At 45.4% G+C, this 27119-nt stretch overlaps 1 protein-coding gene across 3 annotated transcripts in view; it reads left to right on the forward strand.

Annotated features, from left to right (window-relative positions):
* Window positions 1–27119, forward strand: part of dctn6 (dynactin subunit 6) — a 110308-nt gene that overhangs the window by 65138 nt on the left and 18051 nt on the right. For all 3 annotated transcript variants that reach the window (XM_086010147.1, XM_086010152.1, XM_086010157.1), the window contains exon 5: window positions 21604–21651. In XM_086010147.1, the coding sequence (XP_085866273.1) occupies window positions 21604–21651 (48 nt within the window). The remainder of the gene's footprint in view (window positions 1–21603; window positions 21652–27119) is intronic.

Consider the following 27119-nt stretch of genomic DNA (forward strand, 5'->3'; position numbering starts at 1 on the left):
CAAAACCCTCATCCATGCATTTGTTACCTCTAGACTTGACTATTCCAACACACTCCTGGCTGGCCTCCCACATTCTACCCTATGTAAACTTGAGGTGATCCAAAACTTGGCTGCCTGTGTCCTAACCCGCACCAAGTCAAGTTCGCCCATCTCCCCTGTGCTTGCTGACCTACATTGGCTCTCGGTTAAGCAACGCCTTGATTTCAAAATTCTCATCCTTGTTTTCAAATCGTGGCCTCGCCCCTTCCTATCTCTATAATCTCCTTCAATTCCCCCCCCCCCCCGCCCCGAGATATCTGCGCTCTTCTAATTCTGCCCTCTTGAGCATCCCTGATTATAATCGCTCAACCATTGGTGGCCGTGCCTTCTGTTGCTTAGGCCCTAAGCTCTGGAATTCTCTCCCGAAACACCTCTTTCCTCTTTTAAGATGCTCATTAAAACCTACCTCTTTCACCAAGCTTTTGGTCACCTGCCCTAATTTCTCCTTGTGTGGCTTGGTATCAGTTTATTTTGTCTTGTAATACTCCTGTGAAGCGTCTTGGGACGTTTTACTACGTTAAAGGCACTATATAAATACAAGTTGTTGTTGTACTGGAAATAAAGCGGCCACTAGCATCTTTTGACGTTTTCTAGAACAGTGCAGTTTAGTTAATAATAACTAGATACAGGAAACTTTGCTTTATCCGGAGGTTAACTGTCCGGAATGCTCGAGCCACCGGCAAAAATCAGGAGCCGTTTCATTAGGTTTTTTTTCACCAGTCAGGCTCTGCAAGGTCTCGCTGAAGCTGTTGCTAAGCTACAGAGACGCTTGAAAGGTACGGCTGACTGTTTAGAAGCTGTTGCAGGGTTTGTTGCCAGATATGGCGCTCAAAATCTCCGTATGTTTCAACATTAGCGCTGGTTTGTCCGGCAGTTTTGATGGGACGGCAACAGCTCGGTCCTGTCGGTGCCGGATAGCACAAAGTTTCCTGTATATGTTAAGTAAAGGAAAATGGCAGCGTGTATTTGCAGGAGCACAAATTCTGATTGGTTCCCTTGTTGGAATAGGCACACCTAGCGAGACAAGTCTGGAATGTGTAATTTGATTCTGCCTACATTACAACAGTGACTCCACTTCAAAAGTACTTCATTGGCTGTAAAGCGCTTTGAGATGTCTGGTGGGCGTGAAAGGCGCTACTGTATATAAATGCAAGACTTTCCTTTTTGTTTCAAGTCCCACTCCAGAAGCTGACACTCCAGTGCAGTGCTGAGGGATTGCGGCACTATTGGAGGTGCCGTCTTTCAGATGAGACACTAAACCGAGGCCCCGTCTGCGCTCTCAGGTGGACGTAAAAGATCCCATGGCACTATTTCAAAGAAGAGTAGGAGGGTTATCCCTGTTGTCCTGGCCAATAGATATCCCTCAACATAACAAAAACAGATTATCTGGTCATTATCACATTGCTGTTTGTGGGAGCTTGCTGTGTGCAGATTGGCTGCCACGTTTCCCACATTACAACAATGACTGCACTCCAAAAGTACTTCATTGGCTGTAAAGCGCTTTGAGATGTCCGGTGGTCGTGAAAGGCGCTATAGAAATGCAAGTCTGTCTTTCTTTCCTCTCAATCCCTTCTCTCACCCCCCCCACCCTCTCCTCTCCTGCCCCCTTCAATCCCCTCTCCGTTCTCCCCCCCCCCATCCTCCCCACCTCCTCTCTCTTTCCCCCTCCCCTCTCTCCCCCTGCCCCATCCAATCCCCTGACCTTCTCCGCACGGAGCAGAGGAAAACTTGGTGGTGCAGGCCACAGTCGGCGCACCTTTGGTACTGCGTATGCTCGACCACATTGAGTGTGCCTGCTCGGTACCAGACGGGCGCACGTGCAGAAAAAAGCAGTGCAAATAATCACTCCGAAGGAAAATGCTTGTCTTTAAAAGGTCTAACATATCCTCCGATCAAAGGATACTTCTTTAAGGTCAAGGAAAGTCGAAAAATAGAGAAATGCAACTGCGATTGCAGTTGCCCATAGACTTCTATGTGCTTTTCCACGGCAAGTTCCTGTCAACCAAAGATTCAAAAAGCACAGTGCCCTCTACAGGGCATCTGCGACCTGTGTGAACAGGGAAAGCAACTGTGTATCACCTCAACCAATCAGATTGAAGAATTGTTAATGAGCAGCGCAGGGTCTAAGACAGGTAGTGTCAGAAAATTAAATTCAATGTCAAATCAGGTACAGAAAGCAGATATGGAGATCAGGTGGGAAAGTAGAGTTGAATCTGAAGATCAGCCATGATCTTATTGAATGGCGGAGCAAGCTCGAGGGGCTGTATGGCCTACTCCTGCTCCTATTTCTTGCGTTCTTATGTAATAAAGAGAGGGAAAGAAAGATTGGATTAAGAGAGAGAAAAAAAAAAATATTTTTTAAAAGTTTTTGTGAAATCTCCAACAATAATTAAAATATGAAGGAATGAGACGCCATGTTTGTAAAAGTTAATTTTTAGTGCCATAGAAGTTCTTTGGTAGCAATTAAGACTTACTATGTCAGCTGTGGCTCAGTGGGTAGCACCCTCGCCTCTGAGTCAGAAGGTTGTGGGTTCAAGTACCATGCCAGAGACTTGAGCACAAAATCTATGCTTAACATATGCTTTCTTAGGTGGCCGTAGAATGTCCTATGGCATTATTTTGAAGAAGAGCAGGGGAGTTATGCTGACCAATATTTATCCTTCAATCAACATCACTGTTAAAAAAAAAAATCTTTTGTTTTATTTGTTCATGCGATGTGGGTGTCACTGGCAAGGCTAGCATTTATTGCCCATCCCTAATTGCCCTTGAGTAGATGGAGGTGAGCTGCTTTCTTGAACCACTGCAGTCCATGTGGTGAAGGCATTTCCATAGTGCAGTTAGGGAACGTGTTCCAGGATTTTGACCCAGCAACGATGAAGGAACAGTAATATACTTTCAAGTCGGAAAGGTGTGTAACTTGGAGGGGAACTTGGAAGTGATGGTGTTCCCATGTGCCTGCTGCCATTCTCCTTCTAGGCGGTTGAAGTTGCGGGTTTGGGAGGTGCTGTCGATGAAGCCTTGGCGAGTTGCTGCAGTGCAGCTTGTAGATGGTATACATTGCAGCCACGGTGTGATGGTGGAGCAGGGACTAAATGTTTAAGGTGATGGCCGCAGAATACCCAACCTCTGACCTGCTCTTATAGCCACAGAATTTATGTGGCTTCTTCAATTAAGTTTCTGGTCAGTGGTGACCCCCAGGATGTTGTTAGAATCATAGAATGGTTACAGCACAGAAGGAGGCCATTCGGCCTGTCGAGCCCATGCCGGCTCTCTGCAAGAGCACTTCAGCTAGTCCCACTCCCCCACCCTTCGTAGCCCTGCAAATTGTTTTCCTTCAGGTATATCCAATTCCCTTTTGAAAGCCACAATTCATTCTGCCTCCACCACCCTTTCAGGCAGTGAATTCCAGATCCTAACCACTAGCTGCGTAAAAAAGTTTTTCCTCATGTTGTCTTTGGTTCTTCTCCCAATCACCTTAAATCTGTGTCCTCTGGTTCTTAACCCTTCCGCCAATGGGAGCAGTTTTTTTTTTATCTACTCTGTCTTAGACCCCTCATGATTTTGAACACCGCTATCAAATCTCCTCTCAACTTTCTCTACTCTAAGGAGAACAACCCCAGCTTCTCCAGTCTATCCACATAACTGAAGTTCCTCATCCCTGGAACCATTCTTGTAAATCTCTTCTACACCCTCTCTAAGGCCTTCATCCTTCCTAAAGTGCGGTGCCCAAAATTGGACACAGTACTCCAATTGAGGCCGAATCAGTGTTTTATAAAGGTTCATCATAACTTCCTTGCTTTTGTACTCTATGCCTCTATTTATGAAGCCCAGGATCCCATATGTTTTTTTTAACTGCTTTCTCAATCTGCCCTGCCACCTACAACGATTTGTGCACATATACTCCCAGGTCTCTCTGTTCATGCACCCCATTTAGAATTGTACCCTTCCGTTAATATTGCTTCTCCTTGTTCTTCCTACCAAAATGTATCACCTTGCACTTTTCTGCGTTAAATTTCATCTGCCACATATCCGCCCATTCCACCGGCCTGTCTTGAGGTCTACCACTACCCTCCTCACTGTTCACTATACTTCCAAGTTTTGTATCATCTGCAAATTTTGAAATAGTGCCCTGTACACCCAAGTCTAAGTCATTAATACATATCAAGAAAAGCATTGGTCCTAGTACCGATCCCTGGGGAACACCTTCCTCCAGTCAGAAAAATAAACATTTACCACTACTCTCTGTTTCCTGTCACTTAGCCAATTTTGTATCCATGCTGCCACTGTCCCTTTTATTCCGTGGGCTTCAACTTTGCTGGCAAGTTTATTATGCGGCACTTGATCAAACGCCTTTTGGAAGCCTATGTACACCACATCAACCGCATTGCCTTCATCAACCCTCTCTGTTACCTCATCAAAAAACTCAATCAAGTTAGTTAAACATGAAAACACCTCCGTTCAGTCTGTAAGGGTGACCCCGAGCTTCCTGTTGCCTGTCACTTTTTAATTCTCCGCTCCACCCCCACTCTGACCTCTCCGTCCTTGGCCTCTTACACTTCCAATGAAGCTCAGTGTAAGCTCGAGAAACAGCACCTGATCTTTCGAGTAGGCACTTTACAGCCTTCTGGACTCGACATCGAGTTCAACAATTTCAGACCTCTGCCCCTATGTTTTTTCATTTTTTCTCTCTCTCACGTGGCAGCTGTCGATCATTTTGCCATTTACACTTCATCTAGAGTCATCTTTTGTTTCTTAACTTGTCCCATTACCATCTCCTTTTGCCTTGCACCATCATCCCTTTTGTCTCTTAATCTCTCCTGCCTTCCATCCCATCACAGACCTTCCCTTTTGTTCTTTCCTCCCCTCCCCCTTTCCTTGCCTCTGCACTTGCTTGAAAACCTGTTCCATCTCCATCTTTTTCCAGTTCTGACGAAGGGTTATCGACTTGAAACGTTAACTTTGTTTCTCTCTCCACAGATGCTGCCTGACCTGCTGAGTATTTCCAGCATTTTCTGTTTTTATTTCAGATTTCCAGCATCTGCAGTATTTTGCTTTTGTATTAGTTAAACATGATTTGCCTTTAACAGATCTGTGCTGGCTTTCCTTAATTAATCCATACTTGTTCAAGTGACATGGCTCGGATTATCATAGAATCGTAGAAAGTTACAGCACGGAAGGAGGCCATTTCGGCCCATCGTGTCCGCGCCGGCCAGCAAAGAGCTGTCCAGCCTAATCCCACTTCCCAGCTCTTGGTCCATAGCCCTGCAGGTTAGAGCATCCCAAGTACACATCCAAGTACTTTTTCAATGTGGTTAGGGTTCCTGCCTCTACCACCCTTTCAGGCAGTGAGTTCCAGACCCCCACAACCCTCTGGGTGAAGAAATTTTCCCTCAAATCCCCTCTAAACCTTCCACCAATTACTTTAAATCTGTGCCCCCTGGTTTTTGACCTCTCTGCTAAGGGAAATAAGACCTTTCTATCCACTTTATCTATGCCCCTCATAATTTTATACACCTCAATAAGGTCTCCCCTCAGTCTCCTCTGTTCCAAGGAAAACAGACCCAGCCTATCTAGTCTTTCCTCATAGCTAAGATTCTCTACTCCCGGCAACTTCCGTGTAAATCTCCTCTGTACCCTCTCTAGTGCAATCACATCTTTCCTGTAATGTGGTGACCAGACTTCAGCACGAGAACCGGGATGTTGTCTGGGCCCATAGCCTTTGCTGTATGCAGTGCGCTCAGCCATTTCTTCATATCACATGGAGTGAATTGAATTGGCTGAAGACTGGCTTCTTTGATGGTGGGGACCTCAGTAGGAGGCCGAGATGGATCATCCACTTAACACTTCTGGCTGAAGATGGATGCGAATGCTTCAGCCTTGTCTTTTGCACCCACGTACTGGGCTCCGCCATCATTCAGGATGAGGATGTTCAAGGAACCTCTTCCTCCTGTTAGTTGTTTAATTGTCCACCACCATTCCCGACTGGACGTAGCAGGACTGCAGAGCTTTGATCTGATCCGTTGGTTGTGAAATCACTTAGCTCTGTCTTTAGCATGCTGTTTCCGCTGCTTAGCATGTATGTAGTCCTGTGTTGTAGCTTCACCAGGTTGGCACTTCATTTTTAGGTACGCCTGATGTTTCTCCTGGCATGCCCTTATACACTCCTCATTGAACCAGGGTTGGTCCCCTGGTTTGATGGTAAAGGTAGAGTGAGGGATAGAGTCATAGTTATACAGCACAGAAAGAGGCCCTTCGGCCCATCGTGTCCACGCCGGCCATCAAGCCCTATCTATTCTAATCCAGCACTTGGTCCGTAGCCTTGTATGCTATGGCGTTTCAAGTGCTCATCTAAATGCTTCTTGAATGTTGTGAGGGTTCCTGCCTCTACCACGCTTTCAGGCAGCGAGTTCCAGATTCCAACCACCCTCTGGGTGAAAAAGTTTTTCCTCCGATCCCCTCTAAACCTCCTGCTCCTTACCTTGAAACTATGCCCCCTGGTTATTGACCCCTCTACTGAGGGGGGAAAAGTTCCTTTCTATCTACCCTATCTATGCCCCCTCATAATTTTGTACACCTCAATCAGGTCCCCCCTCAGCCTTCTCTGCTCTAAGGAAAACAACCCCAGCCTGTCCAGTCTTTCTTCATAGCTGAAGTGCTCCAGCCCAGGTAACATCCTGGTGAATCCCCTCTGCACCCTCTCCAATGCAATCGCATCCTTCCTATAGTGTGGCGACCAGAACTGCAAACAGTATTCTAGCTGTGGCCTAACTAGTTTTGTATAGCTCCATCATAACCTCCCTGCTCTTATATTCCTCGGCTAATGAAGGCAAGTATCCCATATGCCTTTTTAACCACCTGTTTTAACTACCTGTCCTGCTGCCTTCAGGGATCTATGTAAATGCACACCAAGGTTCCTCTGTCCTTCCTAGGGTCCTACCATTCATTGTGTATTCCCTTGCCTTGTTAGTCCTCCCAAAATGCATCACCTCACACTTTTCAGGGTTAAATTCCATTGCCACTGTTCTGCCCATCTGACCAACCCATCTGTATCATCCTGTAGCCTGAGGCTTCCCTCCTCGCTATTTACCACTCCACCAATTTTTGTGTCATCTGCGAACTTACTGATCATACCTCCTACATTCGTATCTAAATCATTAATGTACACTACAAACAGCAAAGGACCCAGCACTGATCCCTGCGGTACACCACTGGACACAGGCTTCCAGTCACAAAAACAACCTTCGACCATCACCCTCTGCTCCTGCCACTAAGCCAATTTTGGATCCAATGTGCCAAATTGCCCTGGATCCCATGGGCTCTTACCTTCTTGACCAGTCTCCCATGCGGGACTTTGTCAAAAACCTTACTGAAGTCCATGTAGACTACATCAACTGCACTACCCTCATCCACACACCTAGTCACCCCCTCTCAAAATTCAATCAAATTGGTTAGACACGATCTCCCCCTGACAAAACCATGCTGACTATCCCTGATTAATCCTTGCCTCTCCAAGTGGAGACTAATTCTGTCCCTCAGAATTTTTTCCAATAATTTCCCTTCCTGATGTTAGGCTCACTGACCTGTAATTCCCTGGTTTAACCCTTCTTGAATAATGGTACTATATTAGCTGTCCTCCAGTCCTCTGGCACCTCCCCTGTGGCCAGAGAGGTTCTAAAAATTTGTGTCTGAGCCCCTGCAATCTCCTCCCTTGCTTCACACAGCAGCCTGGGATACATCTCGTCAGGGCCTGGGGATTTATCCACTTTTAAGCCCGCTAGTACTTCCTCCCTCTCGATACTAATTTGTTCAAGTATATCACAATCCCCCTGCCTGATTTCTAAGCCGACATCGTCCTTCTCCATAGTGAAAAATATTCATTTAAAACCTCACCTACATCTTCTGGCTCTACACACAGATTGCCACTGTGGGCCCTACTTTTTCCCTGGTTATCCTCTTGCCCTTAATATACTTAAAAAACACATTGGGATTTTCCTTTTTTGCCCGCCAGTGTTTTTTCATGCCCCCTCTCCGCTCTCCTAATTTCTTTTTTTAAGTACAGTACGCCCCCCCCCCGCACTTTCTATACTTCTCTAGGGCTTCCACTGTTTTTAGTCATTTGTATCTGCCAAAATCCTCTTTTTTTTTCCTAATCCATTCTTGTATATCCCTTGACATCCAGGGTTCCCTGGGCTTATTGGTCCCACCCTTGACCTTTATGGGAACATGTTGGCGTTGTACTCTCTCTCTCTTTCCTTTCTGAAAGACTCAGTCTGCTCTGATGTGGATTTTCCTACAAGTAGCTGATCCCAGTCCACTTTGGTCAGATCCTGGCTTATATTAAAATCGGCCTTCCCCCAATTTAGAACCTTTATTTCCGGTCCATCTGTGTCCTTTTCCATGACTACCTTAAATCTCACCGAATTATAGTCACTGTCACCAAAATGCTCTCCTACTGACACTTCTACCACTTGCCCAACTACATTCCCTAGAATTAGGTCCAGTACCGGCCCCTCTCTTGTAGGACTTTCTAGATGCTGGCTCAAAAAGCTCTCCTGGATGCACTTTAAGAATTCCGCACCGTCTAAGCCTTTCACACTCTGACTATCACAGTTAATATTGGGAAGTTGAAATCCCCTACTGTTATTGCCCTATTATTTCTACAGTTCTCAGATTTGCCTACATACAGTATCTTCCTCTATCTCCCGCTGACTGTTTGGGGGCCTATAGTACACTCCCAGCAAAGTGCTTGCCCCCTTTTTGTTTTTGAGTTCTACTCATGGCCTCATTAGAGGAACCTGCTAAGATATCATCCCTCCTTACAGCAGTAATTGACTCCTTGATTAATATTGCGACACCCCTCTTTTCCTGTCTCGCCTGAAGATTCTATATCCTGGAATACTGAGCTGCCAGTCTTGCCCCTCCCTCAACCATGTCTCTCTGATATATCATACTCCCATGTGTTCATCAACACCTTCAATTCATCTGCCTTACTCGCAAGACTCCTTGCATTAAAATAAATGCCATCCAGCCTTGCCATACTCCCTTGTGCCATTACATATTTGCTCTGCCTTCCAGGCTGACTTGTTTTTTCCTCCTATATTTGACTGTGCATTACCCCCTACTATAGCTCCACTCCGTATCCCACCCCCCTGCCAAGTTAGTTTAAACCCCCCCCCCCCCCCCCAAACAGTACTAGCAAACCTCCCCGCAAGGATGTTGGTCCCTTTTCGGTTCAGGTGCAACCCATCCGACTTGTACAGGTCCCGCCTTCCCCAGAAGCAGACCCAGTGATCCAGGAAACTAAAGCCCTCCCTCCTGCACCAACTCTTTAGCCACGCATTCATCTGCTCTATCCTCCTATCCCTATACTCACTAGCACGTGGCACTGGGAGTAATCCAGAGATTACAACCTTTGAGGTCCTGCTTTTTAATCTGCTACCTAGCTCCCTAAATTCTTGTTGCAGGACCTCATCCCTCTTTCTAGCTATGTCGTTGGTACCAATGTGAACCACGACCTCTGACTATTCGCTCTCCCCCTTCAGAATGTCCTGCAGCCGTTTGGTGACATCCTTGACCCTGGCACCAGGGAGGCAACATACCATCCTGGAGTCACGTATGCGGCCACAGAAACGTCTATCTGTTCCCCTTGCAATAGAATCCCCTATCACTATTGCTCTCCCACTCTTTTTCCTCCCCTCCTGTGCAGCTGAGCCACTCGTTGTGCCACGGACTTGGCTCTTGCTGCATTCCCCTGAGAAACCATCTCCCCCAGCAGTATCCAAAACGGAAAATCTGTTGGAGAGGGAGATGGACCCAGGGGACTCCTGCACTGCCTGTGCACTCTTTGCCTGCGGTGTGGCCTCCTCGTTAAACGTGCTATCCACAAAGATCACAGCTTCGCGGATGCTTCACAGTGACTCCAGCTCCAGCTCCGAAATGCGGATTTTGAGTAGCTGCAGCTGGAGACATTTCCTGCATGTGTGTTCGCCCTGGACACAAAGTGTCCCTGACTTCCCACATAGCACAGGAGGAGCACTCCACGCTGCTGAGCTGCCCTGCCATGTCCTACCCTTAATTTACTCCCTTTTACTTCCTTTAAATTAAAGAATATTAAATACACTAGGGACCTTGCTTCCCTTTAAACACTACTTACTCTAAACTAGAGACCTTACTTTTACTTCAATGATTGGACTGTAGAAATACTCACCAGGCCCTACTTACCAATCAGCTCCTTCCCTGGTTGTGACGTCCCTTTAGCAGTTTCGCAGTTGTTGCTGTTTGACTACTCCTGCCCTCTGACTCTTTCCCAACTCGCAGCACTCCGGTGTCGGGCCTCCTCTGTCGCTCCGCCTTCTCTCAGGTCCCACTGCCACTCCCACACCGGTCTGCCTCCTCCGGCCATGAGGTTGCAGATTGTGGTGGAATACAATTCTGCTGCTGCTGATGGCCCACAGTGCCTCATGGATACCCAGTTTTAAGCTGCTAGGTCTGTTTTGAATCTATCCCATTTAGCACGGTAGTAGTGCCACACAACACGATGGAGCGTGTCCTCAATGTGAAGACGGGACTTCGTCTGCACAAGGACTGTCTGGTTGTCATTCCTATCGATACTGTCATGGGCAAATGCATCTGCAACAGGTAGATTGATGAGGACGAGGTCAGGTAGGTTTTTCCCTCATGTTGGTTATCTCCCCACCTACCGCAGGCCCAATCTGGCAGCTATACCCTTCAGGACTCTGCCAGCTTGGTGCTATCGAACCACTCTTGATGATGGACATTGAAGTCCCCCACCCAGAGTACATTCTGTGCCTTTGCTACCATCAGTGCTTCTTCCAAATGGTGTTCAACATGGAGGAGTACTGATTCATCAGCTGAGGGAGGATAATAGGTGATAATCAGCCCATGTTTGACCTGATGCCATGAGACTTCATGGAATCAATGTTGAGGACTCCCGCCTGATTGTATACCACCGTGCCGCCACCTCTGGTGGGACAGGACATACCCAGGGATGGTGATGGAGGATTCTGGGACATTGGGTGAAAGGTATGACTCTGTCGGGCTGTTGCTTGACTAGTCTGCGAGACAGCTCTCCTAATTTTGGCACAAGTCCTTAGATGCTAGTGAGGAGGACTTTGCAGGGTTGATTGGGATGGGTGTACCTTTGTTGTGTCCGGTGCCTAGGTCAATGACGGGTGGTCCGTCCGGTTTTATTCTTCGTATACTTCTTTGATGCAACCGAGTGGCTTGCTAGGCCATTTCAGAGGGCAGTTAAAAGTCAACCACATTGCTGTGGTCTGGAGTCACACATAGGCCAGACCAGTAAGGATGGCAGGTTTCTATTCCTAAAGGACATATTAGTGAACCAGATGGGTTCCAGTAACAGCAATCCAGTAGTTTCATGGTCACCATTACTGATACTGAATTTAAATTCCCCAGCTGCAGTGATGGGATTTGAACTCGCGTCTCCTGATCATTCGTCCAGGCCTCTAGATTACTAGTGCAGTAACATAACCACTGTGTTACCGTACTCCTGGTTATTATCACATTGCTGCTTGTGGGAGCTTGCTGTGCGTAAATTGCTGCCGCATTTCCTGCGTTACAACAGTGACTACCTGAGGTAGTGAAAGGCGCTATATAAATGCAAGTCTTTTTAAAAGGGTACTTACACTGGAATGAACAATCCCAAACTTTTTCAGGAGAGTTTAGTTCATATCTGAGGTAAGTACAGCAACTTCACACTGTTCCGTGTATTTGAATGGGGAGTCAGATGGCAAGATGCTGATTTTGGGTAACCTTTGCAGTACCGGATAGCAACTCCCAAATTTCTGCATTTAACTGCGCACGTACGGTTGCCAGAAGTTGCCTTCCACTTTCCATGTAAATAATGATGTGCGCTGTTAGCCTCGCTGTTATTTCAATTGCAAAATCCGGCCCAATATCTCATTTTGTTCCCAAAAAAATTTACTATTTGTTAAAACTAGTATTCAGTCATGTTCTTAATGCCACTTAGTGTGTGTGTTAATTGTTGATGTGATGTGAGGTTAAATTTTATACTAGCTATAATATACTGAGGACCAGTGTCTCAAATATTTGATTATGGCTATTGGAAACACAAAGAACTTCCTAAATTATAGAGATGATGATCACATGGTAGAAATGGACATGTCAGATTTCAAAATGATCAATTAGTAATTAATATACAGTACTATATCTCAAACAATCAGGAACCGGTTAGATTTTGCTAGAAATGTGTAGGGCAGATTGTGGCTTCTTTCAAGAGTGCTGGGTGTCATGAGTACATTGCTTTCATTGATTTTCATAAGGATTTGACCTAGTGCTGCATGCAGACCTGATTACATAGAATTTATAGCACAGAAACAGGTCATTCAGCCCAGCTGATCTATACAGGTGTTTAAGCTCCACACGAGCCTCCTCCCACATTGCCTCATCTCGCCCTATCAACATTCCCTTTTCCCTCATGTAGTTATCTAGCTTCCCCTTAAATGCATTTATGCTATTCACCTCAACTAATTTCTAATCACTCTCTGGATAAAGATGTTTCTCTTCAATTCCTTATTGCAATTATTAGTGATTACCTTATATTTATGGCCCCTAGTTTTGGACTCTCCAAAAGTGGAAACATCTGAATGTCTACCCTATCAAACCCCTTCATAATTTTAAAGACCTCTGTTAGGTCATCCCTCAGCAATCTCTTTTCTAGAGAAAAGAGCCCCAACCTGTTCAGTCTTTCCTGATAATTGTAACCCCTCAGTTCTGGTATCATACTCTTAAATCTTTTTTACACCTTCTCCAGGGTAACTTTCCGAACCGAGGATTTTGCTCATTAAGAAGCTGGAGCCAAATCTTGGATTTTATACAGGATATGTACTCCAGTTTCAAGTTCCATGTCAGTAAATGAGAGACTTATTGAACCTATCTCTCTCAAAAGAGGAGTAAAGCAAGGTTGTCCACTATCTCCACTGGCTGGAGTCATACCTAGCACAATGGAAGATGGTGGTGGTTGTTGGAGGTCAATCATCTCAGCCCCAGGACATCGCTGCAAGAGTTTCTCAGGGCAGTGTCCTAGGCCCAACTATCTTCAGCTGTGTCATCAATGACCTTCCCTCCATCATAAGGTCAGAAGTGGGGATGTTCGCTGATGATTGCACAGTATTCAGTTCCATTCGCAGCTCCTCAGATAATGAAGCAGTTCATGCAGCAGACCTGGATGACATTCAGTCTTGGGCTGATAAGTGGCAAGCAACATTTGCGTCACACCAGTGCCAGGCAATTACTATCTCCAACAAGCGAGAGTCTAACCACCTCCCCATGACATTCAACGGCATTACCATCGTCAAATCCCCCACCATCAACATCCTGGGGGTCACCATCGACCAGAAAGTTAACAGGACCAGCCACATAATTACTGTGGCAACAAGAGCAGGTCAGAGGCTGGATGTTCTGCAGCAAATGTCTCGCCTCCTGACTCCCCAAAGCCTTTCCACTGTCTACAAGACACAAGTGTGATGGAATACTCTGCACTTGGCGGGATGAGTGCAGTTCCAACAACACTCAAGAAAATAGACACCATCCAGGGCAAAGCATCCTGCTTCATTGGTACCCCATCCAGCACCTTAAACATTCACACACTTCACCACTGGCGCACCGTGGCTGCTGCATGTACAAGATGCACTGCAGCAACTTGCCAAGTATTCTTTGACAGCACCTCCCAAATCCGCTACCTGTACCACCTAGAAGGACAAGAGCAGCAGGCGCATGGCAACACCATCACCTGCAGTTTCCCCTCCAAGTTACATTTCCAAGTCAGGATGGTGTGTATCGCCGTTCCTTCATCGTCGCTGGGTCAAAATCCTGGAACTCCCTCCCTAACAGCACTTTGGGAGTACCTTTACTACATGTTCAAGAAGGCAGATCACCACCACCTTCTCAAGGGCAGTCCGAAATGGGCAATAAATACTAACGGTGCCAGCGACACCCACATCCCATCAACGAATTTTTAAAAATCCAAAGTTTTAATAAAAAATGTTTTTTTTTTTTTGTTCGTTTATGGGATCAGGACGTTGCTGGCAATACCAGCATTTATTGCCCATCCCTAGTTGCCCTTGAGAAGGTGGTGGTGAGCCGCTTTCTTGAACCGCTGCAGTCCCTGTGGTGATGATACTCCCACAGTGCTGTTAGGTAGGGAGTTCCAGGATTTTGACCCAGCGACGATGAAGGATCGGCGATATACTTCTAAGTCAGGATGGTGTGTGACTTGGAGGGGAACTTGGCGGTGGTGGTGTTCCCATGCGCCTGCTTCCCTTGTCCTTCTAGGTGGAAGAGGTCGCTGGTTTGGGAGGTGCTGCCGAAGAAGCCTTAGCGAGTTGCAGTGCATCTTGTAGATGGTACACACTGCAGCCAGGGTACGCCGGTGTTGGAGGGAGTGAATGTTTAAGGTGGCAGATGGGGTGCCAATCAAGCGGGCTGCTTTGTCCTGGATGGTGTCGAGGTTTTTGAGTGTTGTTGGAGCTGCACTCATCCAGGCAAGTGGAGAGTATTCCATCACACTCCTTGTGCCTTGTAGATGGTGGAAAGACTTTAGGGAGTCACAGAATACCTAACCTCTGACCTGCTCTTGTTACCACAGTATTTATGTGGCTGGTCCAGTTAAGTTTCTGGTTAATGGTGACCCCCAGGATGTTGTTGGTGGGGGATTCGGCGATGGTAATGCAGTTGAATGTCAAGGGGAGGTGGTTAGACTCTCGCTTGTTGGAGATAGTCATTGCCTGACACTACTGTGGCGCGAATGTTACCTGCCACTTATCAGCCCAAGCCTGAACGTCGTCCAGGTCTTGTTGCATGCGGGAATGGGCTGCTTCATTATCTGTGGAGTTGTGAATGGCGCTGAACACTGTGCAGTCATCAGCGAACATCCCCATTTCTGACCTTATGTTGGAGGGAAGGTCATTGATGAAGCAGCTGAAGATGGTTGGGCCTAGGACACTGCCCTGAGGAACTCCTGCAGCGATGTCCTGGAGCTGTGATGATTGACCTTCAACCACCACAACCATCTTCCTTTGTGCTGGGTATGACTCCAGCCAGTGGAGCGTTTTCCCCCTGATTCCCATTGACTTCAGTTTTACCAAGGCTCCTTGATGCCAGACTCTGTCAAATGTTGCCTTGATGTTGAGGGCAGTCACTCTCGCCTCACCTCTGGAATTCAGCTCCTTTGTCCATGTTTGGACCAAGGTTGCAGTGAGGTCGGGAGCCAAGTGAACTTTGCGGAACCCAAACTGGGCATCAGTGAGCAGGTTATTGGTGAGTAAGTGCCGCTTGATAGCACTGTCGATGAGACCTTCCATCACTTTGCTGATTGAGAATAGACTGATGGGGCAGTAATTGGCTGGGTTGGATTTGTCCTGCGTTTTGTGGACAGGACATACCTGGGCAGTTTTCCACATTGTCGGATAGATGCCAGTGTTGTAGCTGTACTGGAACAGCTTGGCTAGAGGTGCGGCTAGTTCTGGAGCACAGGTCTTCAGCACGATAGCATTTTAAAGGATGTGTCAATTCCAGTCATTTCTGAATGTATTGCAGCCTTGTCTTCTGCTGATTTAGTGCTATTGGTGGACTTACCTGGGATTCTAGCATGCGGTACCCATAAATGTTTTACATGGCCCAAGAGGGGAGCTGGAAAATATTGAGTAGACGATACAGCGCACATCTGTCTCAGTTGCTATCAAGTACCTTGGGGTCCTGCTGGATGCCAACTTAACCCTGAAGGACATGCTGAAACACTCATGTCACCTCCAGGCGCAACTATTCCAATGCTCTTCTGGCCAGCCTCCAATCCTCCATCCTCTCTAAACTCAGCGCTTCCAAAATTCTGCTGCCTGTATCCTATACTGCAACAAGTCCCGTTCACCCCTCCTATTATCACCACCTTTGTCTTGACGTTCATTTTTTCCTTTTGCTTCACAATGGATTTGGGAATAAGACCAAATTGTTACTGAACCAAAGAAGGAAATATTAGGAGGAGTGACTAAAAGCTTGATCAAAGAGGTAGGTTTTAAGGAGGGTTGAGAGGTTTATGGAGGTATTTCCAAAGCGTAGGGCCTAGACGGCAGAAGGCACAAATGCCAATATTGGGGCAAAGGGATTTTAGGATGGACGAGGTCAGAATTGGATGAACATAGAAATCTTGGAGGTTTTTAGGGTTGGAGCAGCTTACAGAGATGGGGAGGGGTGAGGCCCTGATGTGATTTGAAAACGAAGATGAGAATTTTAAATTTGAGACTTTGGGATACGAGTAGCCAAATTAAGTCAGTGAACACAGGGTGATGTGGATCAGGACTTGGTGCAGGTTTGGATATGGGCAGCAGAGTTTTGGATTGCTGAAATGTATGGAAAGTGGAGTATGGGAGCCTGGCCAGGAGAACATTGGAATAGTCAAAACAGAAGCAAAATACTGCGGATGCTGGAAATCAGAAATAGAAACAGAAAATGCTGGAAATACTCAGCAGGTCAGGCAGCATCTGCAGAGAGATAAACAGAGATAACGGCCCAGAACTTCGGGTCTCCACGGGTGAGTACGCACTGGGTACTCACCCGTAAGCCCAATGGAAGTGCCGGTTTCCTGCATGCACTGCGCATGCGCGGGAAATCATAATATGATTAGGCAGAGTCAACGTGGTTTTATGAAAGGGAAATCATGTTAACAAATCTTCGTTTTTTGAAGATGTAGCTAGTAGGCTGGATAAGGGAGAACCTGTGGATGTAGTGTATTTGGATTTTCAAAAAGCATTCGATAAGGTGCCACACAAGAGGTTATTACATAAAATTAGGACTCATGGGATTGGGGGTAATATATTAGTATGGATTGAGGGTTGGTTAATGGACAGAAAACAGAGAGTAGGAATAAATGGGACTTTTTCGGCTTGCCAGGCAGTAACTGGCAGGGTACCGCAAGGATCAGTGCTTGGGCCTCAGCTATTTACAATCTATTATTGACTTGGATGAAGGGACTGTGTGTAACGTATCCAAGTTTGCTGATGATACAAAGTTAGGTGGGAAAGTAAGCTGTGAGGAGGACGCAAAGTGGCAATAGAGATATATAGACAAAAGCAAAATACTGCAGATGCTGGAAATCTGAAATAAAAACAAAATGCTGGAAATACTCAGCAGGCCAGACAGCATCTGTGGAGAGAGAAACAGAGTTAACGTTTCAGGTCAATGACCCTTCGTCAGAACTGGAAAAAGCTGGAGATGGAACAGGTTTTTAAGCAAGTGCAGGGGCAGGGAAAGGGGGGAGGGGAGGAAAGAACAAAAGGGAAGGTCTGTGATAGGATGGAAGGCAGGAGACATTAAGAGAGATGAGATGGTGCAAGGCAAAAGGAGATGGTAATGGGACAAGTTAAGAAACAAAAGATGGCTCTAGATGAAGTGTAAATGGCACTGGCAGAGATATAGACAGGTTGACTGAGTGGGCAAATGGAATATAATGTGGGGAAGTGTGAAGTTATCCACTTTGGTAGGAAAAACAAAAAAGCAGAATATTTTTTGAATGGTGAGAGACTGGGAAATGTTTGCATTCAGAGGGACCTGGGTGTCCTTGTACATGAATTACAGAAAGTTAACATGCAGGTACAGCAAGCAATTAGGAAAGCAAATAGTATGTTAGCTTTTGTTACAAAGAGATGAGAGTGTAAGAGTAAAGAAGTCTTACTACAATTATACAGGGCATTGTTGAGGCCACACCTGGAGTACTACGTACAGTTCTGGTCTCCTTGCCTAAGGAAAGACATACTTGCCTTAGAGGGAGTGCAACAAAGGTTCACTGGACTGGTTCCTGGGATGAGGGGATTGCCCTATGAGGAGAAATTGAGTAGGCCTATATTCCTTAGAGTTTAGAAGAATGAGAGGTGATCTAATTGAAACATATAAAATTCTTAATGCTGAGAAAATGTTTCCCCTGGCTGGGGAATCTAGAACACGGGGTCACAGTCTCAGAATAAGGGGTCGGCCATTTAGGACTGAGATGAGAAATTTCTTCACTCAAAGGGCTGTGAATCTTTGGAATTCTCTACCACAGAGGGCTGTGGAGGCTCAGTCATTGAGTATAATCAAGGCAGAGGTCGATACATCTTTGGGAATTAAGGGATATGGGGATAGTGCAGGAAGGTGGAGTTGAGGTAGAAGATCAGCCATGATCTTGTTGAATGGCGGAGCAGGCTCGAAGGGTCAAATGGCCTACTCGAGCTCCTATTTCTTATGTGCACAAATCATTGACGGTGGCAGGGCAGGTTGAGATAGCGGCTAAAAAAGCATACGGGATCCTGGGCTTCATAAATAGAGGCATGGAGTACAAAAGCAAGTTATGAAGAGCCTTTATAAAACACTGATCTGACCTCAACTATAGTATTGTGTCCTATTCTGGGGACTGCACTTTAGGAAGAATGTGAAGGCTTTAGAGAAGGTGGAGAAAAGATTTACAAGGATGGTTCCAGATAGAGTAGATAGAAAAAAATTGCTCCCATTGGCGGAAGGGTCGAGAACCAGAGGACACAGATTTAAGATGATTGGCAAAAGAATTAAAGGCGACATGAGGAAAAAAAAATTTACACTGCGAGTGGTTAGGATCTGGAATGCACTGCCTGAAAGGGTGGTGGAGGCAGATTCAATCGTGGCTTTCAAAAGGGAATTGGATAAGTACCTGAAAGGAAAATATTTGCAGAGCTATGGGGAAAGGGCGGGGGAGTGGGACTAGCTGAAGTGCTCTTGCAGAGAGCCGGCACAGGCTCGACGGGCTGAATGGCCTCCTTTTGTGATTCTATGATAACCCGTCTCTGAAAGAATTTTAGTGACTAATTCAAAATTAGTCTTGGGTTTGATTTAATTCCAGTGAGTTATAAAATGCTGTTTTTTTTGTTGTTGGTGTAATTGGGTGAAAGGTGTTGTCTGAATTCTGTGGGGGTACCGCCAGTCTCCCGGCGTAACGCTGGCGCAGATCCAGTTATGTTATGTCCCTGTTGTTTCTGGAAGTTTCCTCTGTAAAGAGCAGGGAGCTTCTAGCCCAGTGGTGGGCAAAATACGGCCCATGGGCCATATCTGGCCCACCAGGTCATTCTATCCAGCTCGCTGGATGTGACAGAAATAGAATGCGAGCCGGAGCTCGAGCTACTCATTAGTCTAAGTCGAGTCGTGGCTGCTCATCTCGATGACTCTTTTACCGAAGAAACAGACCGACTTTGTCTTTCCTCTCCTGGTACCCAAAGTACGACGGCAGCGGGATTCTAATTACAGTCTTGGTCACGGGAATGTGTCCTGGAGCACAAGGACTCCAGATTGTAGTTGAGGCCTTTCAAAGCCTCGGGCTCCCATACTCAGCGTACAGTATGTCAAAGGCCCCACAGACCTGAGCCACTCTGCCAAACAGCCACATAGACTTTCAGTACAACATTCGTTCGATCAATCATTTAATTCATTTAGTAACAGAAGATTTAATATTTTACACTACATTTTGTGTATTTAAGATAGTATCTGACTACTATCTGAATTTATGTTTATAAATTATTGTTAGGGTAGAAATGGGAGTGATGATCAACACTGAGTTGGCCTGTTGCAAATTTACTAATTTAGCACTTTGTTCTCACCAATGCACGCAGTCCCTTTAAATTTGCTGCGCAGTATCTCTTCCAGCGGCAGGAGCTGGTGAGCGGTCTGCGCAGGACTTCGCAATTGACGCGCGACTGTGGGGGGAACATTGGTGTGCGGCCCTCAACAGCTCACCAAAACTTGTTAACTGGTCCTCCAGCCCAAATACTTGCATACTCCTGTTGTAAATCGTACCCTCTCCTCGGTTATTACCCCCCTCCCTTTCAAATATGCCATCATCACTCCCCTCCTCAAAACAACATTTTTTCCAACCTTACTAACCTTATGCAGTGCTGTACCTCGAAATTTCTCTGCTCTTCTACAACATTCAGTGTATATTATTGCTTTTTTTTAACCAAAATATATCGCCTCACATTTACATTGAATTCCATCTGCCCATTGAATGGAAGCCGAACTCTGTGGGACACCTCTACTCTGTTCCAACTACTAAAAAAACTGTCTAACGCATACTCTTGGTTTTCGCCCTTCTAACCAACTAACTAAAATTTGTTCACTTGCATCTTTAACATTGTTCTCCTGCGCCCCTACCTCGACTCATCTGCTGAAGTCCTCAGCCATGCCTTATAAATCTACTTACCTCCTGGATGCAGCAGTCCCCGCCTCGGTTTAACTGCTGGGTTTCACGAATTGTGTAAACCGTCCCCAAGCAGCTAAATTCAAAATGGACGGGCAAAAAGAGGCTTCCAGTTTCATTACAGTATTTAAATTGAGATAACACCCCCTGGGAGTGGGTTGGTCACCCATCCCGCCTCCGGCAAAACTGGAAGTTGGCGGGTTGGAGGTGGGATCCCATTTTTAACTGCCCCCAGGCTCCAAACCCACCCGTTTTTTTTATAATGGGGAAAATTCCGGCCATTGTCTCCAAACTAAGCCATAATTCTTTACACAGATCCTTTGATGAAAGCTGCTTTTCTTAAAATGCCGTAAACTTTAAAACTCATTCTGTCTTGCTTAGCTCACAGAATCCTAAGAACTTAATCTAAACAATGTTGGCCTGTATGTGAGTAAATTCATAATACAGATTTGTACTGACTTCTGTATTGAGCTATTTTCGCTTGTTTCTTACCAGATGTTCTGCCTTCTGCCAGATCACTCCAAATGTACCCCTCCTTTATTGTAGCCCTCTGTGCCATCTAATCCAGTATGTGCAGTAAGAAAATACCCCTTTTACACAAGAGTAGAGATGGTCGTATTGCTTTAAAGCTGTAATTTTAAGAGAGGCTTAAATAAGAAGAAAATAAGTAAATGCTGGAAATTGCCCACCAGCTCAATCGACATATTTTGGATGTATCACTTTTGATGCAAAAATGTTATCCCGAGTGTTGTTTCATTCATAAATTCTCAAGTAAAGAGTTTTCCTTTCTCTAGCCCAAATATTTTGTAGGTTTCTTCGAATTCTGATTTCAACAATTATTCCAGTACGAAAAGGCATCGCTTTTGAATCCTTTGATCTTTCATTGGTTCGTGCATTAAATAGTGATATATTTTTGTGCACTTGATTGGTCTTTGTTTAAAACATAAGTCTGAAGCACTACTATTTTGTAATTACTGTATGGAGATAAATGGCTGTGATGGTAATATTGAATTACAATTTCGCTTCAGATATTTTGCATTCTTGGACTTCCCCGATAGCTCACTCTGATAACAGAACATACCAGGAAAGTCCCAGATTTGATAACTGGTCTATCTAACTAAGTTAGTTCATCCCAGCAGTTGGGTGTCAGAATTGGTATCTATGTCTCGGTGGGAGGGAAAGGAGAGTTGTGAGATACCAGTGACCATGTAAGATACCAGTGACCTTTCCTCAGGATGACTAGTCAACTTTGGAAGAGAGAACAAAATGATGAGGAAATCAGTGGAAAAGATTAGTTTTCTTTAACTAATTATCAGATTTTGAAGCTCTGAAGATTGGAGATAACAATGTAATTGAATCGAAAGGTGAGTTGCTTTTTTAAAAGTTCTGATCTTTTTGCTGAAGCAGGCTGATCAAAAAGTTTGCAATAAGGTTTGCCATAAAAACAGAAAATGCTGGAAATACTCAGCAGGCCAGGCAGCATCTGTGGAGAGAGAAGCAGAGTTAACATTTCAGGTCGATGACCCTTCGCAGTAAGGTTTGTCAGTGGTGTGGTGTATGTAACCTGTTCCACCTTAAGAGAACTTAAGCCTGGTCCACCTTAAGAAAGGTACTACTTTCTTTGGCTGCTGTATACGTAATACCGGTGGTGACCACACCGGTATATAAGCACAGTGTAATAATATTGTATTCAGTATAGTCCGACCTCCAACCAGTAAAGACCTGTTGAATTTACTCTTGTGGTCTGTGTAGTAATTCTCACTATAACACACAGACTTAACAAGTGGTTACAGAGATTTCTCTGTTACTGTCTTGTCCTAGCAGTGATTTCTGAAAATTTTGTAGCGTTATTCAAATTCCCAATTATCCATGAGGTTCTTTGCTCATAAATAAGAGGCCAGCATGAGTCTGGGTTGATGACAGTGTTGTCCTGTTGTCAAGATTGGCTGTTACTATGTAGCTGATTAATCTGCTGATCTGTCACATCAGAGCACCTTACGCAGACACTGCTTCTTCAGTCCGAGTGCTAAAAACAGTTTACTCTCACCTTTGATGATCCCATTTGACGTTCTCTCAGTGCTGATTTTAGCCAAGCTGATGAGTTTAAAATGAATCCATGTAGTCTGAGCCTAAGAAACCGAATTTAAAAACATCTTCACAAAAAAGATAATTGAATGTTTAGTGAACACTGCAATGTAATGTTTTGAATTTATAGACTATAAAATGCAAGAAAAAAAGTGAGGGACTATAGTTAAATCAGTAACAAATCCTTAGACAAATGTCCTTGCTGTGAAAAGTATACCAGAGAACATCTCTGAAATGGACTTGTCATTTATAAAAGTGTGATAGATCCAAAAGTCTGAAAAATACACCATCAGGACCTATGGGCAGGGTGGGGACAGTTACCCAAATAAGAATTCTGTACATGAATCCACATAACATGAGAAATAAAACACGAGCTATAGGTACAAATTCAGCTTAAAGGGTATGACCTAGTAGTCATCACAGAGACCTGGCTACAAGCTGGGCATGATCGGGAGCTAAATATTCCAGATTGTAAGATCTTCAGAAAGGTCAGCAAAATTACAAGGAAATGTGGAAATCCAGCAGACTGGGAGCTATAAAAAGCAACAAAGGGATACAAAGACAGTCATGAGCTTCAAAAAGGAATATGAAAAAAACATGGAAACTTTGCAAAGGCAGCGGAGCTACTTAAAGAGCAGCCCGAGGCAGCGAGGCCCAGAGCTCCGAGACCGGAGAGGCAGCGGACCTGCGAGGGAGCACCAGAGGCATACCAATCCAGGTTCCGGGAGAGAGGTAAAAAGTAATCCAAGTGTGACGTCAGCAGGAAGCAGGTAAGTGATTGGTTGGTGAGTATTTCTTTTTTTAAACTTTAACTGTGTTTTATAGTTTCTATATAAGGTCTCTCTGGTGTAGCGGGGACTGTTGGTAAACTATTTAACTGTAGTGTAATTAGTGGGATTGATTGATTTAATTTAAACTCAATTAATTAAAGGGTAAGTCATGGCAGGACAGCCCGGCCCTGTGATCTGCTCCTCCTGCGAAATGTGGGAACTCAGGGACACTTCCTGTGTCCCTGACAACTACGTGTGCAGGAAGTGCACCCAGCTGCAGCTACTGACAGACCGCATTGTGGCACTGGAGCTGCGATTGGATGCATACTGGAGCGTTCATGATGCTCGGGACATCGTGAATAGCATGTTTAGGGAGTTGGACACACCACAGGTAGAGGTTGGACAGGAAGAAAGGGAACGGGTGACCAACAGGCAGAGTACTAGACGCAGGCAGGTAGTGCAGGGGTCCCCTGTGGCCATCCCCCTCTCCCACAGATATACCACTTTGAGTACTGTTGGGGGGGATGGCTTATCAGAGGAAGGCAGCAGCAGCCAACTTCCTGGCACCAGGGGTGGCTCTGCTGCACAGAATGGGAGGAAAAAGAGTGGTAGACCTATAGTAATAGGGGATTCAATTGTAAGGGGAATAGATAGGCGTTTCTGCGGCCGCAAACAAGACTCCAGGATGGTGTGTTGCCTCCCTGGTGCAAGTGTCAAGGATGTCTCCGAGCGGCTGCACAACATCTTGGAAGGGGAGGGTGAACAGCCAGTTGTCGTGGTGCATATAGGCACCAACGATGTAGGTAAAAAGCGGGATGAGGTCCTAAAAGCGGAATATAGGGAGTTAGGAGGTAAATTAAAAAACAGGACCTCAAAGGTAGTAATCTCAGGATTGCTACCAGTGCCACGTGCTAGTCAGAGTAGAAATAGAAGGATACTTCAGATGAATACGTGGCTAGAGGAATGGTGCCAGGGGGAGGGATTCAAGTTCCTGGGACATTGGAACCGGTTCTGGGGGAGGTGGGACCAGTTCAAACCGGACGGTCTGCACCTGGGCAGGGCTGGAATCGATGTCCTAGGGGGAGTGTTTGCTAGTGCTGTGGGGGAGGGTTTAAACTAAAATGGAAGGGGGTTGGGAACCTGAGCAGGGAGACAGAGGAAAGGGAAACAAGGATAAAAGCAAAAGATAGGAAGGAGAAAAACAAAAGTGGCAGTCAGAGAAATCAACGGTTTAAATCAAACGTGGCCACAGTAAACAATAATTCTAATAGGTCTAAGAGCGTTAAAAAAAAAAAACCTGAAGGCTTTGTGTCTTAATGCGAGGAGCATTTGTAATAAGGTGGATGAATTGGCTGCGCAAATAGAGGTAAACGAATATGATTTGGTTGGGATTACGGAAACGTGGCTCAAGGATGGAAAAGACTGGGAACTCAACACCCAGGGGTATTCGATACTCAGGAAAGATAGGCAAAAAGGAAAGGGAGGAGGGGTAGCATTACTGGTTAAAGAAGGGATTAACACAATTGTAATGAAGGATATTACCTCTGATGATGTGGAATCTGCATGGGTAGAATTGAGAAATACTAAGGGGAAAAAAACATTAGTGGGAGTGGTATATAGACCTCCAAACAGTAAGGCGGAGGTTGGGGATGGCATTAAAAGGGAAATTAAAGAAGCGTGCAATAAGGGCACAGCAGTCATCATGGGTGACTTTAATCTACATATAGATTGGGCTAACCAAATTAGTAACAATACTGTGGAGGAGGAATTCCTGGAGTGTTTACGGGATGGTTTCCTGGACCAATATGTCGAGGAACCAACCAGAGATCAGGCCATCTTAGACTAGGTATTATGTAACGAGAAAGGATTAATTAGCAATCTTGTTGTACGAGGCCCCTTGGGTCGGAGCGATCATAATATGATCGAATTCTTCATTAAGATGGAGAATGAAGTAGTTGACTCAGAAACTAGGGTCCTCAATTTAAATAAAGGAAACTACGATGGTCTGAGGAGCGAGTTGGGTAGGATTGATTGGGGAATGGCACTCAAAGGGTTGACGGTGGATAGGCAATGGCAAACATTCAAAGACCGAATGGATGAACTACAGAAGTTGTTCATCCCAGTTTGGCATAAAAATAAAACAAAAAAGGTGATTCACGGTGGCATAGTGGTTAGCACTGTTGCCTCACAGCACCAGGGACCCGGGTTCGAATCCGGCCTCGGGTGACTGTGTGGAGTTTGCACATTCTCCCCGTGTTTGCGTGGGTTTCCTCCGGGTGCTCCGGTTTCCTCCCACAGTCCAAAGATGTGCGGGTTAGGTTGATTGGCTATGATAAATTGCCCCTTAGTGTTAGGGGGATTAAATACGTGGGGTTACGGGGATAGGGTGGGATATGTGTTGGTGTAGGGGTTACGGGGATCGGGTGGGATATGTGTCGGTGCAGGCTCGATGGGCCGAAATGGCCTCTATCTGCACTGTGGGGTTTCTGTGATTCTGTGAACCGTGGCTAACAAGGAAAATTAGGGAAACCATAAGATCCAAGGAGAGGACATACAAATTGGCCAGAAAAAGCAATAATCCTGAGGATTGGGAGCAGTTTAGGATTCAACAAAGGAGGACAAAGGGATTAATTAAGAAAGGGAAAATAGAATATGAGAGTAAGCTTGCAGGGAACATAAAAACTGACTGTAAAAGCTTTTATAGATATGTAAAAAGGAAAAGATTGGTGAAGTCAAGTGTAGGTCCTTTGCAGTCAGAATTGGGGGAATTTATAATGGGGAGCAAAGAAATGGCAGACCAACTAAATACATATTTTGGTTCCGTCTTCACAAAGGAGGACACAAATAACCTCCCAGAAATACCGCGGAACATAGGGTCTGATGAAAGGGTGGAACTGAAAGAAATCCGTATTTGTAGGGAAATGGTGATAGGAAAATTGATGGAACTGAAGGCCGATACATCCCCAGGGCCTGATAATCTACATCCCAGGGTCCTTAAGGAAGTGGCCCTAGAAATAGTAGATGCATTGCTGGTCATCTTCCAGAACTCAATAGACTCTGGAACAGTACCCATGGATTGGAGGGTAGCTAATGTTACCCCACTATTCAAAAAAGGTGGCAGAGAAAAAGCGGGGAATTATAGACCGGTAAGCCTGACATCGGTAGTGGGGAAAGTGCGAGAGTCCATTATAAAAGATGTAATAGCAGAGCACTTGGAAAGCAGTGACAGGATCGGACAAAGTCAACATGGATTTACAAAAGGTAAATCGTGCTTGACTAATCTACTGGAATTTTTTGAGGATGTAACTGGTAAAATAGATAAGGGAGAACCAGTGGATGTGGTGTATTTGGACTTTCAGAAGGCTTTCGATAAGGTCCTGCATAAGAGGTTAGCGTGCAAAATTAAGGCACATGGGATTGGGGGCAAGGACTTGGATAGAGAATTCGTTGGCGGACAGAAAGCAAAGAGTTGGAATAAACGGGTCGTTTTCCGAGTGGCAGGCAGTGACTAGTGGGGTACCGTAAGGATCGGTCCTAGGACCCCAGCTGTTCACAATATATATTAATGATCTGGACGAGGGAATTGGATGTAATATCTCCAAATTTGCAGACGACACAAAGCTGGGTGGGAGGGTATGCTGTGAGGAGGATGTCGTGAAACTCCAGTACAATTTGGACAGGTTGGGTGATTGGGCAGAAACATGGCAAATGCACTATAATGTGGATAAATGTGAGGTTATCCACTTTGGTGGCAAAAACAGGAAGGCAGATTATTATTTGAATGGCAATAGATTGGGAGAAGGGGAAGTGCAGAGACCTGGGTGTTCTTGTGCACCAGTCGCTGAAGGTAAGCATGCAGGTGCAGCAGGCGGTTAAGAAGGCAAATGGTATGTTGGCCTTCGTAGCAAGAGGGTTCAAGTACAAGAACAAGGATGTCTTGCTGCAGTTGTACAGGGCCTTGGTGAGACTGCACCTTG

This window comes from Somniosus microcephalus, chromosome 2 (genome assembly GCF_052327205.1).
Source record: "Somniosus microcephalus isolate GS21.2 chromosome 2, FLI_Smic_1.0, whole genome shotgun sequence".
NCBI classification, from domain to species: domain Eukaryota; kingdom Metazoa; phylum Chordata; class Chondrichthyes; order Squaliformes; family Somniosidae; genus Somniosus; species Somniosus microcephalus.